The following is a 19,522-nucleotide window of genomic DNA, read 5'->3' as shown; positions in this document are numbered from 1 at the left end:
CACGGAGCGTCCCCACCCAGAGCCTCGCCTGCCTCCACTTGCAGCTCAGAGCTGGTGGAAGAACAGTACAGTCTCTCAGACACTAACAAGGCTAAGGGTGTGAACATATCCTTTCAACTCTCGGACATGTTGGCTGATAACCATGGTCGTTATCTGTTTTTGAGGGGAACTATAGGCAACACCTAACGTACCCTGGTGAATATTTACTGTCCGAACAATAACCAACCCACCTTCATGTCCCAAATTTTAACAAAACTTTTGGACTTTAGTAAGGGAATGATAATTTTAGCGGGAGACATTAACATGCCCTTAGATCCCATACTGGACATTTCACAAGCCCGCTCCGCTCTTTCCTTCAAAAAGCTATCTTTCATTAGGAAAAAAACTTCATGACTTACAATTGATGGATGCATGGCACCTATTACACCCCAAAACGAATAACCATTCTTATTACTCTAAAACTCACGATTCCTTGATAATATTTTTATTGACCACTTTCATCTCCCTCTTTTGTGTTCGGCCTCTATTGGTACAGCTTCCATTTCGGATCATGCACCTGTCTCAATTAGCCTGACCGTGCCCTCTTTACCAACTCATGCTAACAACTGGAAATTGAACGATTCACTTCTTTCCAATTCTGCAGATGTTTCCATGTTGTCCACCTCTATGCGACAGTACTTTATAGAAAATTCTTCAGCAGACACAGCTGCATCTCTCGTATGGGAGGCCCATAAGGCCACCATGAGGGGTAAACTAATTGAGCACGGTGCGAGGAAAAAAAGGGAGCACGGTCAACTAATCGGGGAGGCAGCAAAACAGGTCGCTGATCTGGAAAACGCCCACAAGCTGACATTACGTAAATCACATTTGGAGGAGCTAACAGAGAAGAGAAAAGAGCTCAAAGATCTCCTTAATCTAGAGGGTAAGAGACAATTTCACCTAATTTCACAAAAAAACATATGAATGGGACAATAAACAGAGTAAACAGTGTAACGCTCCTGCGTTTTTATTGTAAGCTGGATTTGCAGCTGCAGAATCTCCACTCAGTAGTCATGTAGAGATGTGTTGGAATACCAGATCCAACTCTCCAGACTCATCACTGTGGGCCTGTCTGCTTCAGCATACAGATATACACACACTCAATAAGATGTTCCTGGAGTGATAGGATGTATATGATAGTATGGAGGTGATGTGCTGAAGGGACAGGTGTGAGCAGTGACAGTAATGATAAGCACTTGATAGTAATGTTCAGGAGAGTAGTAGATGGTAATAGGTAGAATGCAGATAGGTTAGTAATCATGTATGGTAACAGGTGGTAAGGACAGCAGATGACATATACAGGATAGACTAACCCAGTGCAAGGATAGATGGTAGTAGACTCAAGAGCTAGCAATCTATGTAACAGTGCAGATGGTAGAATTAGTATGCATAGATAGTAACAGTCCTTAATGCGCAGAAGATGATAGTGTAAGTTAGTTATGGAGGATTCCCCTGTGGGGTACTTATCACTAGTAAGGTTTAGTAAGTAGAGGGGTCCAGTAGTGAGAGAGTGATCCGGTAGCGAGATACGGGATCAGTAGCGAGGTTCCGGTCTGTTCCAGGTAAAGGCAAATAGCTGGAGGTTCCGACAGCAAGACAAGGCTTGTAAGCATGTAGGCACACATTGAACGAACAACGTGAGATTGAAATAGCCGCTCAGCGGCGCTCAGCGATGACGTCATCCGTCTTAAAGGTGTATGCGTTCCACCTAACTAGAAAGGTGGGACGCAATGTTGAAAGGAAAATGGTAAATAAGGGTACCAAAGGTACCAGAATCTTACAAACAGTTGGCTAGATCCTTGCACGCTAAAAAGTCAGCAACATTTGCACGCTAAAAAGTCAGCAACATTTATATCAAAAATTAAACTCCCCTCGGGAGAATTAGCACATTCCTCACCAAAAATTGCCTCAGCTTTCAAGGAATTTTACACCAGCCTATATAACATCAAGCAATCCCACTGAAGATAGACGTAAACACATAGATTCCTTCCTTAAACAGGCCAAACTGCCCAAGCTCCCTAAAGAATCTTTGTTAAAATTGGAGGCAGATTTTTCAGTGGAAGAATTTCAGGCTGCCCTACAGTCCATGACACGGGGCAAAGCCCCAGGACCAGACAGCTTCAAAGCCAAGTATTATAAGACCTTCAGCGATGTTTTATTACTGCACCTGACAACATATGCAAATTATGTTACAAACAGCAGAGACTTACGCACAGAATCTCTTTCTGCTCGATAATGCCGAAGTCAGGCAAGGACCCTACTTGCTGCAGTAGCTACCGCCCGATTTCACTATTAGGTGTGGATGTGAAACTTTACTCAGAGGTCTTACTCAGAGGATCTCTGCTGACCAATCAAGATTCATTCCAGACAGAGAAGCCAGAGACAACTCCCTACGCACCCTCTCCATAATCCACTTTGTCTGCAGATGTTCCCAACCCACCTTGGTATTGTGTAGATGCTGAGAAGGCTTTTGATAGGATGGATTGGGACTACCATATGTCAATGCTTCAACACTTTGGTATAGGACCGAAAATGTTTAACTGGATTTATTCCCTGTACTCTGATCCTTCAGCCAGAATACGTGTTAACGACCTGCTCAGTGAATCCTTTTTCCTACATAATGGTACCAGGCAAGGCTGTCCTCTTTCCTCAATACTGTTTGCCATATCACTAGAACCTTTCCTCGCCTCCATTAGACATAATAAGGATATAAACAGTGTGACCATAGGCCCAAGAACCCACAAATATGCCACATATGCGGAAGACATCTTGTTCTTCATTCAGCAACCACGTATTTTCCTCCCTAACTTAATGAAAACTTTTCATACCTTCCAACTTCTCTCCGATTTTAAAATCAACCTCACGAAATCGGAAATTTTAAACATTGATATAGCACCCGCTAAAACCCCTCTTTCCTTTTCAGTGGAGGTCCAACAACTTAAAATATCTAGGTATCTTCCTCACCTCACATCCACACTCACTCTTCAAACACAATTACATCCCTTTGCTAAATAACATTAAATCCGACCTCAGGAAATGGGCATCTTTGTCACATTTGTGGCTGGGATAAATGCCATAAGGATGAACATGCTCCCAAGGATTCTGTTCGTCTTTCAAATATTACCATCGGGTGTGCCTATAGGCTTCTTTTCGATATTGCAAAACATGATCTCACTATATATTTGGCGAGATAAACATCCACGAATATCTAGATCGACCCTATTTCGCTCTAAGCAATCTGGAGGACTTGCTCTTCCAAACATTAAAGCATATTACCATGCTATTGTTTTAACTCGTCTGCTGGATTGGAAGTTCGCTAGGGAAACCAAATTATGGGTTCAACTTGAAACACACCTGTGCGGTATGGGTCTGACCACTGCTCCTTGGATACCAAGATCAGCAAGGAATCTCTCTATATCAACCTCACCTCTAACCACTTCATCAAACCTCTTCAATCTCTAATGAAGTCCAAGCCAGCTTTGTTTATGGATAGTTTGAGATACAACCAACTACTTCAATTTGTATGCGCTTTACCACAACCGTTAAGGGACTTAAGTGACTTGACTACAGTGGAACTTATATTTAATCACAAAAGCCCCCTATCACATGGTGTATAATTGTTCTACAGGGCACTTGTTGAACTGGACTGCCCTTCATACCCTGAATACCTGGATAAATGGCAATTGGAACTTCAAACTTACTTAACTGATAATAGAGAAAGACAATATTCTACTTCTCTCACAATCTTCATCCATTTCCTCAAAAATGGCTGAAACTAACTACAAACTTTTGGCCAGATGGCATTCCCCCCCCACTAAAGCTACACAAGATGTTCCCATCTAACTCCCCGTTGTGTTGGAGGAGTTGTGGGGGCATTGCTTCACATTCACATATATGGTGGGAATGCCCACTAATTCAACCCTACTGGACTGATGTCATCTGTCTTATACACCAGATCACAAAGCTCTCCATTTCATCTAACCCTTGGTTTATACTATTTCATTGTACTCATGAGCCAGTGGCCCTTTATAGGCGTTCTCTCGTGCCCCATCTGCTAAACACTGCTAAGGCCCTCATACCGTCTTTGTGTGGCCGTCCCGAGACTCCTATGTTAAAGCAATAGCTTCATAAAATAAACGAAGTGTGTTTCTTAGAAGAACTTACCTACATTGTTAAGGGCGATACTGATTCTCACGCTAGAATATGGGCCCACTGGTTCGCCTTCAAAAATTCCTAAAGATATAAACTGATAACGGTGGACATACCTCAAGCAACAGCTTCAGGTGAACCAGGTAGTATGATCTCTTCAGGGTTCTAACAGGTGTTACTATTTGGTTACCTATGTATTAAGCTTTTATAGATACTTGCTCCACTGAAATCCAACCCCCCCCCCCCTTGCACTTTTCCTGCTTTTCTTCGCTCTATCTTATCTTCTTTTTCCTCTTTCTTGACTTCCTACTATAGTATTTTTCTTCTATCTTACTGCATTAAAGTTATAATATCATCCACAAAACATTGGTCCAAACCCAGGATCCTGAGTTTCTCAAAATTTTCTTTTATATGTGCTATAGTGCTATATTGATAACCCTGATGGTTTGGGAGTAGAATATGTGTGTATGTATCTCCTTCTATAATGTGGAAACTGTTTAACTGGTTAAGTACATCTTTGTATTTTTTTTTTTTTTAATAAACAAATATAAAAAAAAAAAAAAATACTAAATATAATATTGCATGCCATTATCACAAAATAATATTTGCACAAGCCTCGGAATGCCCCCCCCCCCCCCCCCCCAGTCCATTTTTTTTCTAGAATTTTATGCTAAGCACTTTTTCTCATGGTTATTTTTATGTAATCTACATTCATGTTTACAAAGAACTAAAAATCCCTACATCCAATGTCACCAAGGATAAAAAAATAAATGAAAATCAAGGTAACAAAAAAAAAAAAATGAATACCATATTTTTTTTTGTAAGTAATCTTTTATTTCCTTGATTTGGACTTGTTCAGAGAGTTGAGATGTTCATCTCCAGGAAGTTGTGGCTGATCCTAAAAGCTTTTAGGTGTATCCCTAATGGCTTAGACGCTAATCTTCTTTGTGCACAGAAATTCCCTATGTTTACCTGATGAAAATAGAACTTCAGGCATGGTAAATGCTCTGTTGACCTGCTTTACCCTCTTTATATAGTTCACATATGTTATATAAGTAATGATCTCCTCCCATCCTGTATAGTAGGTGTATGGTGACCTATGTACAAGCACACAAGTGCAGGTAAATTGTCTAAAATCCATCTGATTTATAGGTCTGGATTTTCTGCATGTGGCCATTAGCAACCTTGTCATTTGGGTCAATAACAGATGGGAGATATGACAGAAATACCTGGAAAAAGGACAGCTTAAAGAAGATATTTCCTGCCAAGGCCACTGTTTGCCTGAAATTCATAAGTTCTCCACATATCTGTATGTTTTTGACCCTGCCTCCTTCGTCATGTTAATTGACTTCCTTCCAAACTGCCAGTAGTTGGTGGTGATGGCTACATTAACCCGAATCGGTGAACAGGGATGCACTGAACCCCTGCTGTGAGCCGGAGCCACAGCATGTGTGAACCTGGAATCAAATGTTTTTTTGAATCAGATCATTTTTATTGAAGAAAATAAACGGTACAACGAGATGAGTACAATAGACACAAAACTACTACATGGTCATCAAACAATAAGCCATCAAGCCTAAGTTTGCGTGTAGGTACATAGATTCATATTCTGCACAATACCAAGCAGGTAGGCTACGTCATCTCGGCCTAGAAACATAACATAGTATATACCTGTTTTAAATTTTATAACTAACTGTGCTCCTGAAACTGGAGCAAACCAAAACAAAAACACTAGAACAAGTTGCCTCTGCTTGAGCTATCTCCTGCACCCTTGTCACCGCGAGGGTGATTATTCCCAGCATCATTATTAATTGTTCTCAGTGAGTGGATCTCTATTTAGTGACCAGAAGGGTCATGTGTCCCTTGAGCTGAGGAGGTCATTCCTCCAAGGATTCTAGTAGACTAGAGACTAGCTGTACCGGGGCCAACCCTGGGACATCCAACCAGGCTTCCCGTTCACTAATAGATTTCCTAGAGCTTCCTCTGTGCTGGTAGGTAAGATGCTCTCAGAGGAGCATCACGTTCACCTCCCCAACCCACTCAGAATGACTGGGAGGGGAAGGGGAGAGCCACTTCCTTGCTATAAGTTTCCTAGCTAGAAACAATACTCTTAGAATCGCTAGCTGCATGTGAGGAGGATACATCTCTTCATCCAAACAGCCCAGTAAACATAATTTAGGGTCAAGGGGAATAGTAATATTCCATGTGTTATTAACAAAGGATATTATCGTTTTCCAGTATCGAGTAAGCTTAGGGCATTTCCATAACATATGTAAGAGTGTAACGGTATGGATCTTACACCGGGGACATAGCGGGAATCCCTCCTCGGCCATTTATGTAATCGAAGAGGGGTATGATAAGTATGGTGCAAAATGAATAGCTGTGTAAGCTTCTGGGTAGAGGAGAGAGAGACCCCAAGGACATTATCCAAAATGGTAGACCATTCATCATTAGAGATATGACCGATATCCTCTTCCCACCCCTTCCTGCATTCCAATGACATTGCTTTAGAGACGTGTGTCAAAATAGAGCTGTAAAGAGAGCAAATGAGGCCCCTTTAACGGACGCTCCCAAAAGCCTACTCAGTACCGCCAGGTCAGACAGGGTCCAACAAGAGATCCTCATCTGAGCGGAGATAGCATGTCTCAACTGCAAATACTGAAAGAACAAGACGTTTGGGAATCCGAATTCTGCCCTGAGCGTTTGAAAGTCCTTCAATATTGTGCCCTTTATAATTGTGGGACATATGGCAAACTGGAACTCCACCCTTAACTGCAACTGGAACCTGTTTACTCTCTCTGTGTATTTGTGCTTTTGGTATGTGCCCTTTTTATCTGTTGCCCTGTGTGCATTACCATGATGTTTTTGTTGTTCTGAAGTGTCTTATAATGCTTTACGAGCAGGCCTTATTTTTATAGTCATTCTTGCCCCTTTCCAGTCTGACTTTAGAAGTAAAAGATCCACTCTGTTAGACATCCTTATATCCACTCATGATTAATTAACCAATTTCCACCCCCACCCAGTATACCAGTATAAATTTAGTGTACCCTTAAGGGTCAGCACATTGCTGGGGTAGTACATTGCTGGGCATCTTTCCTTTAAGGCTTCTTTCTGTAAGTGATTCTTTCTACAAGCGATACGCACTTCAAGCTCTTTAGCGATTGCACAAGGCGAACATATACAGCAAATAACACCAACAAGCACCAAACTGGCTGCAGGTGACCTTGTCTCTCTATTCAGCTCATTGCACACTCTGTAACATGCACTCCCTACCACTCCTGCTGACAGTTGTGTCCTCTCTTCTCAAACTCACTCACCTTCACCCCTCTTCTCCACCCCACAGCTTATATATACCTCCCCTTCTCCTGCGCCCTCTGGAACGGCCGCTCCATCTGTAACAAACTCACCTCCCTCCACGACCTCTTCATCACAAATTCCTTTAACATTCTCGCCATCACCGAAACCTGGCTTCATAATTTCGATACTACTTCTCCTTCTTCCCTCTCCCATGGCGGCCTCCTCTAGACTCACTCCCCTAGACCAGGTGGACGGAAGGGAGGTGGAGTTGGAATCCTTCTAGCCCCATACAGCACCTATCAGCTACTTCACCCACCTCCCTCTCTGACATTCTCCTCTTTTGAGGTGCATTGCATTTGTTTATTTTCTCCTGTTTCTTTAAGAATCGCTGTCATCTACCGGCCCGCTGGACCAGTATCAACCTTCCTTGATGACTTTTCGGCCTGGCTACCCTACTTTCTCTCTTCTGAAATCCCCACAATCATTCTTGGTGACTTCAACATCCCTGTTAATGCCAATACTACTACTGCTTCTAAACTTCTCAGCCTGCACAGGCTGGGATTGCATTGGCAACTATTATCGTGGATAAAGTATTAATATTGGATTAAGTATTACACTTCTGCTCAGCACTTCAGCGAATGCACAAAGCATACAACTGCAAGCCAACAGACAGACTACAGGTGATCTGAGACTCTATACTGCTTTTCCATCTCACATTCAGTTTACATCTCAATCTCACCACCCTGTATTATGCAATCCCTAATTCTCCTTCTCATGTTTGCATCCTCTCTCCTAAAACTTTCTCTCCTTCACCCCTCATCTCCGCCCCACAGCTTGTATATATCACCCTCACTCCTATCTTCACCTTTATACTGCACTCATCAACTCCTGCTGATTCTGAACCCACACACCAATAAAATCTACAGGACACTGAGATGTGTCCCCCCTCATAAATCATACTCACATATCACCTCCCTCACCCTTTTGCTTCTCCTAACCTCTGGAGATATTTCCCCAAATCCTGGACCCCCATCATTTACCTTTGGCAGACATACCCATCACCCCCTATCCTCTGACACCAGCCGAAATCCACACAATCTGGTTTCTATTCCTCTTCTGCCTCAAGCCAACCTCCCCTTCTCCTGCGCCCTCTGGAATGCCCGCTCTGTTTGCAACAAACTCACCTCTGTCCATGACCTATTTATCACAAACTCCTTCAACCTGCTTGCAATTACTGAGACCTGGCTTCAAGACTCTGACTCTCCTTCTCCTGCTGCCCTCTCCCATGGTGGCCTCCTGTGGACTCACTCTCCCAGGCCTAGTGGACGGAAAGGAGGTGGGGTTGGAATTCTGCTTTCCCCTCAAAGCACTTTTCAGGTTCTTCATCCACCGCCTTCTCTGTCTCTCTCCTCATTTGAAGCTCACTGTATTCGTCTATTTTCTCCAGTTTCGTTTAGAATTGCTGTGATCTATCGGCCTCCTGGACCGGTATCAGGCTTCCTTGATGACTTCTCTGCCTGGCTACCCTACTTTCTCTCTTCTGAAATTCCCACAATCATTCTTGGAGACTTCAACATCCCTGTTAATCTTAACACTCCTGCTACTTCTAAACTTTTGAGCTTAACCTCCTCTTTTGACCTAAAACAATGGACACATGCTTCTACTCACTCTAATGGCAACAGCCTTGACCTCATGTTCTCCTACCTATGCACCCCTCACAACCTCTCCAACATTCCATTCCCTCTCTCTGATCACCACCTCATTAGTTTCAGTCTCTCCTTGTCCTCCTCCTTACCTTCCAACTACCGAACAATTACCCGTAGAAACCTTCGCCATCTGAACCCTTCACTTCTTTTTTCTGCTACAGATGGTCTCTTCAACACAATCTCATCCCTCTCCTGCCCCAACATGGCCACTTCTGTCTACAACAGTTCACTGTCATCTACCCTGGATGCTTTGGCCCCCCTCACTACACACAGAATCAGGCCCCGACCGCTTCAACCCTGGCAGACAGACAATACCAGAAGCCTCAAAAAACGTAGTCGTGCTCTTGAGCGTCTGTGGCGTAAGACTAAGTCACAGCAAGATTTCAGTCAATATAAATCTGCCCTCCAAAAATACAGTTCCTGCCTCCACACTGCCAAACAGACCTACTTTATTACTCTCATTAACACCCTCTCACACAGTCCCCGTCAACTCTTTTCTACCTTCAACGCTCTACTTCGTCCTCCATTGCCTCCACCCACTAACTTACTCACTGCCCAAGAGATTGCCAATCACTTCAAAAATAAGATCGATACAATTCGTGAAGAGATTTTTACACTAAAGATATCTCCCTCACCTTACACACCTTTTCCTCCTGCACAATCAATACTTCCCTTGTTTAACCCAACTACTGTAGAGGAAGTTACTAAAATTTTTTCAAATGCCCAACTAACTTCCTGCCCCCTGGACCCTGTTCCTTCTCAAATACTACGGTCACCCTCTGACTCTATCCTACACTCTTTAACTCATATCTTCAACCTCTCCCTCTTCACTGGGATCTTCCCCAGCTCTCTAAAACATGCGCTAGTAACTCCCATACCAAAGAAAGCCTCGCTAGACCCCTCCAATCTTAATAACTTAAGACCCATCTCCTTACTCCCTTTTGCTTCCAAGCTCCTTGAACGTTTAGTCTACAACCGCCTGAGCAAGCACCTCATTGAGAATAACCTCCTTGATCCCCTTCAGTCTGGATTTCGCCAGCAACACTCCACAGAAACTTCTCTCCTAAAACTTACAAATGACTTACTAACAGCAAAAACCAATGGTCACTACTCGATACTCTTACTCTTGGACCTCTCGGCTGCCTTTGATACTGTTGACCACCCCCTCCTTCTCAAAAAACTCAGTTTGCTCGGTCTCCGTGACTGTGCTCTCCACTGGTTCGAATCTTACCTATCTCACCGCACCTTCAGTATCACTTACAATTCCACTTACTCCTCTGCAACTCCTCTTACTGTTGGGGTCCCCCAAGGTTCTGTCCTTGGACCACTACTATTCTCAATCTATACCTCCTCCCTGGGTCAGCTAATAGCCTCCCATGGCTTCCACTACCATTTTTATGCTGATGACACCCAAATCTACCTCTCTACCCCTCAGCTCACCCCATCAGTCTCCTCCCGCATCACTGATCTACTAACAGACATATCAGCCTGGATGTCTCACCACTTCCTCAAACTGAATCTATCTAAAACCGAGCTCATAATATTTCCTCCTCTACGTGCCCCTTCCCCAGAATTCTCTGTCAAGATCAATGGAATAACTATTAGTCCTTCCACACATGCCAGGGTGCTAGGGGTAACCCTGGACTCTGCACTGTCCTTTCAGGCTCACATCCAATCCCTGTCCAAATCATGCCGCCTTAACCTCTGCAACATCGCTAGAATACGGCCCTTTTTAACCAATGACACCACCAAGCTCTTAATTCACGCCCTGGTTATCTCTCGCCTCGACTATTGCAACTCCCTCCTCATTGGATTACCCTTACATAGATTGTCCCCCCTTCAATCCATAATGAATGCAGCTGCAAGACTTATCCACCTTACCAACCGTTCAGTGTCCTCCAACCCTCTCTGCCAATCCCTTCATTGGCTTCCACTCACCCAACGAATAAAATTCAAAGTGCTAACAACAGTTTACAAAGCCATCCACAACTCTGCCCCCAGCTACATCACTAACCTGATCTCAAAATATCAACCTAGCCGCTCTCTTCGGTCCTCCCAAGACCTCCTGCTCTCTAGCTCCCTTGTCACCTCTTCCCATGCTCGCCTCCAGGATTTCTCCAGAGCTTCTCCCATTCTTTGGAACTCTCTACCCCAATCTGTCCGACTGTCCCCTAATCTATCCATCTTTAGACGATCCCTGAAAACCCTTCTCTTTAAAGAAGCCTACCCGGCTACTAACTAATAACGCTGTTTCTCTTGCTCCATCAGCGCATCCCCCACAGCTATTGCCTTTTGTATCAATTGACCCTCCCTTTTAGATTGTAAGCTCTAACGAGCAGGGCCCTCTGATTCCTTTTGTTCCAAATTGTAGTGTAACTGTAATGTCTGCCCTCATTTTGTTAAGCGCTGCGCAAACTGTTGGCGCTATATAAATCCTGTATAATAATAATAATAATAATAATAATCTCTTGACCTGAAGCAATGAATACAGGCTCCTATACACTCCACTGGCAACACCCTTGACCTTGTCTTCTCCTATCTATACACTCCATGCAACCTCTCCAACAAACCTCTCCAACTCTCTGATCACCACCTTATTAGTTTCGCACTCTCCCTGTCTTCCAACTCCTCTCCCTCCAACCGCCTAACAGTTACCTCAACCCTTCTATGCTCTACTCTGCTACTGGCCATCTATATGACAAAATATCACCCCTGTCATGCCCCAACCTAGCCACTTTCATCTATAACAGCTCACTCTCATCCTCCCTAGACAAGCTCGCTCCCCTCACTACACGCAGAATTCGGCCCCCGACCACTACAACTCTGGAAAACAGATGACACCAGAAGTCTCAGAAAACGTAGCCGTGCTCTTGAGCGCCTGTGGAAGACTTCAACCAATATAAATCTTCCCTTCTAAAATACTATTCCTACCTCCTCACTGGCAAGCAAACCTATTTTTATCACACTCATCCAAACATTCTCTTCTAGTCCCCGTTATCTCTTCTATACCTTTAACTCTCTACTCTGTCCTCCACCAACTCCACGCTCTAACTCGCTCACTGCCCAGGAGATCGCCAATCACTTCAAAAATAAGATCAATACAATTTGCGAGGAGTTCTCCAATGTGCAGAAACCTCCCCCACTTAACAACACATATCCACAGGTACAATTACATTACTTCCCTTGTTCCACCCTACTAGTATTAAGGAGGTTGCCGTACTTTTATCTAATACCCATCTAACCACCTGCCCCCTGGATCCTGCTCCCTCGCACATGCTACGCCCCCCACTGACTCTATTCTACGCTCTCTAACTCACATCTTCAACCTCTCCCTCTCTTCTGGCATCTTGCCTAATTCTCTAAAACACACGCTAGTCACTCCCATCCTTAAAAAGCCCTCACTGGACCCCACCAACCTTCACAATCTACGCCTCATCTCCTTACTCCCCTTCTCTTCCAAACACCTTGAACGACAACCAACTGAGCGACCATCTGACTAAGAACAAACTTCTTGATCCCCTTCAGTCTGGATTTCGCCCTCAACATTCCACTGAAACTGCTCTCCTTAAACTCACAAAAGACCTACTAACAGCAAACACCAATGGACACTATTCTGTACTACTCCTCCTGGACCTCTTTGCTGCCTTTGACACAGTAGACCACCCTCTCCTCCTCAAAAAACTCCACTCCTTTGGCCTCCGTGACCGTACTCTTCACTGGTTCTCATCCTACCTATCCCAACGCACCTTCAGTGCTACTTACAACTCTACTACCTCCTCTCCTCTTCCTTTCTCTGTCAGGGTCCCCCAAGGTTCTGTCCTTGGACCACTCCTTTTCTCAATCTACACTTCCTCCCTGGGTCAGCTGATTGCCTCCCATGGCTTCCAATATCATCTCTACGCTGATGACACCCAAATCTATCTCTCCACCCCTCAGCTCACTCCATCAGTCTCCTCACGCATCACCAGCTTACTGACAGACATATCAGCCTGGATGTCACATCACTTTCTCAAACTCGACCTACCCAAAACCGAGCTCATGATATTTCCTCCCCCATGGTCCTCCTCCCCTGATTTCTCTGTCAACATCAACGGTACAACTATAAACCCGTCCACCCATGCCAAGGTCCTAGGTATAATCCTGGACTCTGAACTATCCTTTCGGCCACACATCCAGTTACTGTCTAAAGCTTGCCGCCTCAACCTCCGCAACATCTCCAAGACACGTTCCTTCCTAACCAAAAAAACAACAATTGGATGGGAATAAAAGCGCTGCCCAAAACAGATGCAAGTGGGCACAGGAGTCACAAATAAAGTGTCACAATGATGAATAGTCACAATGATAAAATGTCTCGTTTAATATAAAACTTGGCATGAATGCTGGTGAGCAGGATATGGCCAATGGATAGGCAGTACCTGTGATGGAAGTCAGGGAGGCAGATGGAAACATCTCTCAGATCTCACAGATGGTGGAGACAACCCAGGGAGTGACCACACATGAGGAGTGGAGGAGAGGGAGATCCGTGGCCTGAGGGTGGTGGGAAGAAGCACATCTCCCTGTGGAACAAGTCGGCCGCACAACTGCAACAAGCCGGCGTCTCCTCGCCTCAGCGGTCTCGAGCGGCGCCGGCAGATGACGTCGACGGCAGGCGACGGTCAGCTCACGGGAGTCCGTTCCAGGCTGCAAGGCGGGTGGTAAATGCAGCCCCACAGTGCTTGGTGTATCACACACCAACAATGGACATATCCAGGAAGTGAGGGGATGATGGTGGGATATAAATTGAACGCCACAAGGGGGGAGGTGGTAATGGAGATTACATGTTTCGGGACAAGCCCTTCGTCTTCCTAACCAATGATACCACAAAGCTTCTAATCCACTCCCTGGTCATCTCTTATCTCGATTACTGCAACTCCCTTCTCATTGGCTTACCTTTAAAAAGACTATCCCCCCTTCAGTCCATCATGAATGCTGCTGCCAGGCTCACCCACCTTGCAAACAGCTCTGTGTCTGCCACCCCTCTTTGCCAATCCCTGCATTGGCTGCCACTCAACCAACAAATTAAATTCAAGTTAACATCCATAACTTACGAAGCCATCCATAGCTTGGCGCCCAGCTACATCACTAATCTGGTCTCCTGGTCTCAAAATACCGACCAACTCGTTCTCTTCGTTCCTCCCAGGACTTCCTGCTCTCTAGCTCCTTTGTAACCACTTCCCATGCTTGCCTCCAGGACTTCTCCCGAGCTTCTCCCAACCTCTGGAATGCTCTACCCCCATCTGTCTGACTATCTCCTACTTTGTCTACTTTCAGACGATCCCTGAAAACACATCTTTTCAGAGAAACCTATCTGGCATCCACCTAACAACTGTACTTTTATTTTCTCCATCAGCCCATCCCCCACAGTCATTACCTCTTGTATCCCTCTTAGATTGTAAGCTCTAATGAGCAGGGCCTTCTGAATCCTACTGTATTAAAGTGTATTGTATTTGTATAAAATTAGGAGTAGGATAAAATCAATCACAAAAGAAACCCACTCACCCAGCGCTCAAAGGAAACAAAACAAATGGTCCTAATAACCATAAACACTATAAAACGGACCATAAGCTGCTACTATAAAAACAATAAAATGGCAAATAGGTGTATTCCAAAGGTAATTATAAACATGCACATCACCACCTCAAATAATACACTAGCAGCGCTGGTATATCATAAATATACAAATCCAATGAATAATAGAGTCTCTGATGTTGGTATTATCAAAGTATTGTATTTGTACTGTCTACCCTAAAGTTGTAAAGCGATGCGTAAACTGTCGGTGCTATATAAATCCTTTATAATATAATAATATTCAGACCAAGCAGAGAAACCCTTCCTGGCCTCAAATGTTGCCTAAATGATACATCCTCCTCATTGCTGAGAGAACTGAAGATTATTGATGAGTTTAGCACCTTCTCTGTGATTAAGGTTAACTACACATCCCAAATTGGCTACGAACACCCCGCTTTGCTGGGTAGATGCAATTAAATGCCTTGGGATTCACGTGGGTAGCACCCAGATGTTGGAACTTCTCCCACCTACAAAGTATCCTGGATCCACAGCTGTGGGCAGCTCATGAAGTGGTGGGCCTGAAGCATATTATATCAGACAGAAGACTGATGGGGTTGATCTCAATCATCCTAATATGATTGAGATCCTTGTATGTTTTTCAGATATTTGCAGTTCAGGTGCAATTCCCTGCCCCGGTCACTGTTAGGGTGCTGGTGGTAACCTGACGACAGAGATAGGCCCCGATGTCTGCTAGAGGGCGGAGCTTGGACGGAACCCCCAAGGTAAGTGACACAGGCTAGCCTGAGGTGCGGAGTCTAAGTATCCACCGGTTTTCGCCAGAGCCTCTGGTGGTGAGGATGGACTTCGCTGCGTGTGGATACCAGGTCGCGGTCCTCAGGGTCGCCCCACCAAGGGAGAACCGATCAAGGTCCGAAGGCGGGTAAACAGACAAGGGAGATCCGAGAGAATGGTCAAACAAGCCGGGGTCAGGATGGGCAGCAGACGAGCGGAGTCAGGAACAAGCCAAAAGGTCAACAGGAAATCAGCAGCAAACAGGTCACAGGTTCAGGAACAACGGCAGGAGCTGAAGACAAGACAGCACTGAACCTGTGTGCTAATCCAGCTTAAAAAGTGCTCTTTCTTGATGAGAAGGGTGGAGCCGGAATAGCCTGTGAGTTTTAACTCATCCTCTGCCAGAGCCTTCCTGACAGGTTCCTAAAAGTCACTCTTGCGTCTGATCCTAATGAGCAATTGCTTACCTCGTGCATGTTGGGGGCTTAGACTCACTCTGGCTTACACCACTAACTCGAATTGCAGCTACCAGGAATGGAATGCTGACTTGTCATATTTGGATAAGGAAGAACATTATGTTATGTATATGGTGTCCACTAGAGACAGGTTTTGGAAGCTAAAATTCCTCCATAGAGCATATTTCACCCCACAATGGGTGGCCACTATCTCACATTAGTCTGATCCTTCCTGTACACATTGCCATTGCTCTGTAAACTCCTTCCTACACATGATGTGGACATGCCCCTCAGTTAAGCCTTTCTAGATGGCAGTGGTAGTTGAAATTAACAGGCTCTGTGACTCAACCTTTGGTTTGCACTCTAAGGTGCTCCTACTGGGTATCTTAGACAGAGTGGACCTGGGTTGTTATGTTAAGTTGTTTATTTTTGTAACACCCTACCAGGTAGGTGCTAGGCAAAGTATAGTGGGCCTTGGCTGCCTTACAGCAGGGCCATGATTTTCAGCTGGGCTGTTATGTCTCCTAGGTGTTGCTATTGAGGCTGGGGAGTCTCCCCACCCAGCTCCATGAGAAGGTTTCTCATTGGGCAGTGGAGGAAACCCAATCAGTGGCACATTCAGGCCTGTATCTACCCCAGAAAGGCAGACTCTGCCGCACAGGATTCTGGGAGTGGATATAAGTCTGAGGGGAACGCATGACGCATCGTCTTTGGCGGGAAGCAGGGTCCCATGAGGGAGGGTACAGCTGTCTCTCCTCCTGTCAGAAGGATCGGGTGTCTCGGGTGGCTGCCTGAGAGTCCAGAGAGAGAGCTGAGCTGAGTTGCATAGAGGATCTGGTGTGCCAAGGACCAGCGGAGATAGAGGGGCTCAGTTTCAGGAAAGCATGCCAAGTTCGTGAGTACTGTGAATTGCCCCTGAGGGTCTGCTTAGTGTAGAGGGGACAACTCCGGTGAAGGTCCCAGGGATCCAGGAGCCAGCTAGTGTCAAGGGGGTGCCTAGTGAGAGGACCCTGAAGTGTCAGAGGGGGTGCCTAGTGAGAGGACCCTGGAAGTGTAGAGGAGGCGCCAGAGTTTAGGCCCTGAAGAGTCAAGTGTACAGTGTTAAGGGTTGCAGCAGCACAAGCAGTTACAAGGAGCTACCTCAGTCAGTGAAGGGCAGGAGGGAACCATTCGCAGGACTTTTGAGCTAGACAGAGTGCAAGAGTCAAGATTTACTACAGTCCGGGATCTTCTGAGTTAACCAAGGAGTTAAAGTCGAAGTTTCAGCACATTTCAGAAAGACAGTATTTTCAAGGGCCAGGAAGCTTTGGTCGGCATTCAGCTGGCGTCAGGACAACGCTAACAGGCATTTTTCCTACAAAGTGTCCCAGTTAAACCTAGTTGAGCCATAGGAGTATCCCACTCATTCCCTTCTCACATTCCCATTACAAAACAAACCAAAGATGCCGGAATGGTCATTGTCTCAGCTCTCACACTTGGGTTTTCAACTTAAATGTGTTGGAAGTGTTACCGGTAACAATGGCAGACCCACATCAGGCCCAATGCCTGGAAATCCTGCTGCATTTTATGTGCTGTATTCTACACCTGCAGAGAAATTCTCTTTAAATGGAAGTCACCTCACCCTCCCACTTTGTCTTCATAGCGTGCTGCTATTGATAACGCTTTTCGATGTGTAGGTCAATTTGTACAAGAAGTTTAATAAGATATGGTCCATTAGGTACTGTAAAGTAGTAGAATTCTACTTACACTAAAAAAAAAAACTCCAGCGCCAAAACCAGGGGTAATCTTCTATCGCTTCTATGCACAATGCCGCTGAAGGGTGCAGCCTTCCACAGATGGGGAAGTCTTCAAAACACACTGCAAAAAAAACACACAGGAGAGCCTAAATACCTTGTGCATTACCATAGATAGATTTATTTAAATCTAAAACAACAAATGGATACTCACATGCTGGTAAAAAAATGCAAGAAACACTGATACATTCCAGCTGAATGCAGTGAAACTCATCCTAGGACCAAATAGTTGGAAAGCTGACGTGTTTCAGGGGTCAAGCCCCTTTCCTCAGAGCTGAAGCAACCCTACACACAGTGGCCTTTTAGGTTGAATATATTTTTATTATCATCAATACTTTCAGGTAGTGTGCATCAAAACATATGATGGTACAAAAAGAAGAAATAGGGAAGAGGGAAAAGTATGAGGTACATAATAAAACAAGGGTACAGTAGAGCCCTAAGCCCCACATATGCTAAACTTAACAATGAATTATATAAAAAAAATTACCTTGTGTGTGGTATCAAATAGGGAGAATAAAGAAGGAGGGAGGAAGCAGAAGGAATAGGAAAAGAGAGAAAGAAAGAAATAAGGAAAGAAACCAATTAAGTTGACACAATACATGCTATAGGGATTAAACATTCCCCAAAGGACCATCATATACTGTACATCATTGCCTGAGGGAAAAGAACATCCTAGCTAGATAAAAAATAATCTTTTAAAACGTATTCAAGTTCAAGTAATGAATCCAAATACTCCACAGCCTGTTATGTTTTTCCCAATTGTCCAACTTTCTAGCCTGTATCTCTTGCATAAGCATGGTATCATTAATAAGGTCAACCCATAGATTGAGGCTGGGTTCACACTGGTGCGAACTGAATGCGGGTTTCCCCGGTCACATGTCAGGAGACTGTGACCGGCTCTCAATGGAGCCGATTCACACAGCTCTGAGACAGCTGCGCAGCAGTTTGCAGAAAGGTCCTGTGCATCTTCTGGTCTGTTTCAGGTCCAAATTCAGCAAAATATTCGAACTAAATTCTGACCTGAAACGTGAACGGGGACGCAGCAGACCCCCTGCTGCGAGCCGCTCCACGCAGTGTGAACCCCGCCTCAAGGGAAGAGCAGTCATTGTCTTCCAGAATCTGGAGATAAGTTGACGAGCCACTGAGAGAAAAAATCTAAGGAGACTGGATTTCTGCGACTTGACAGACCCCAGAAGGATAAAAGAGCTGTCTTAGTTGAAGGGACGAGAGATTCGTCATGGATTTCATTATATATTTGAAAAATAAGTTTCCAAAAAGGACGGATGCGTTCACATTCCCACCAAATGTGCAAAAATGTTCCTCTCACTCAGGGACAGTGCCAGCAGGTGTCTGAAGAATAAGGAAAGATCTTATTTATGGAAAGCGGGTCTCTGTACCAAACAGTGGCGTTTTAAAATGATTTTTAAAATCATCATCAGATTTAAATCATCATCAGATTTCCAACCATTTGGTCCTATTTCACTTTATTCAGTTTGAGTGGATACAGGATGAGATTCACTGCATCCAGCTTGAGTGTATCAGTGTTGGCTTTAATTTGTTACCAGCATGTGAGTATTTGTCCATATATCCATTTGTCGTTTTGGATTTAAACAAATCTATTTATGGTAATGTACTAGGTGTTTCCACCCTCCTGTATGTTTTTTGCAGTGGAATTCTGCTACTTAGTGGCTGTTTACTTATGAGACATCAGGTCCACTAGATTTTTGTATTGGGCTACCCTGGA

General features: G+C 44.6%; 1 protein-coding gene across 1 annotated transcript in view; it reads left to right on the top strand.

The window, feature by feature from the left end:
• LOC309552562 (uncharacterized protein) overlaps nucleotides 1–19,522 on the top strand; it is a gene marked incomplete at both ends in the record, with an annotated part of 35,598 nt that overhangs the window by 171 nt on the left and 15,905 nt on the right. Inside the window, 3 exons of the mRNA XM_082253514.1 lie at nucleotides 644–922; nucleotides 5,144–5,186; nucleotides 8,412–9,066. Coding sequence (XP_082109640.1) covers nucleotides 644–922; nucleotides 5,144–5,186; nucleotides 8,412–9,066 — 977 coding nt within the window. The remainder of the gene's footprint in view (nucleotides 1–643; nucleotides 923–5,143; nucleotides 5,187–8,411; nucleotides 9,067–19,522) is intronic.

Source organism: Pelophylax lessonae (assembly GCF_965119305.1).
Source record: "Pelophylax lessonae genome assembly, chromosome: 4".
NCBI lineage: Eukaryota > Metazoa > Chordata > Amphibia > Anura > Ranidae > Pelophylax > Pelophylax lessonae.
This window is presented reverse-complemented; position numbering and strand designations above follow the sequence as displayed.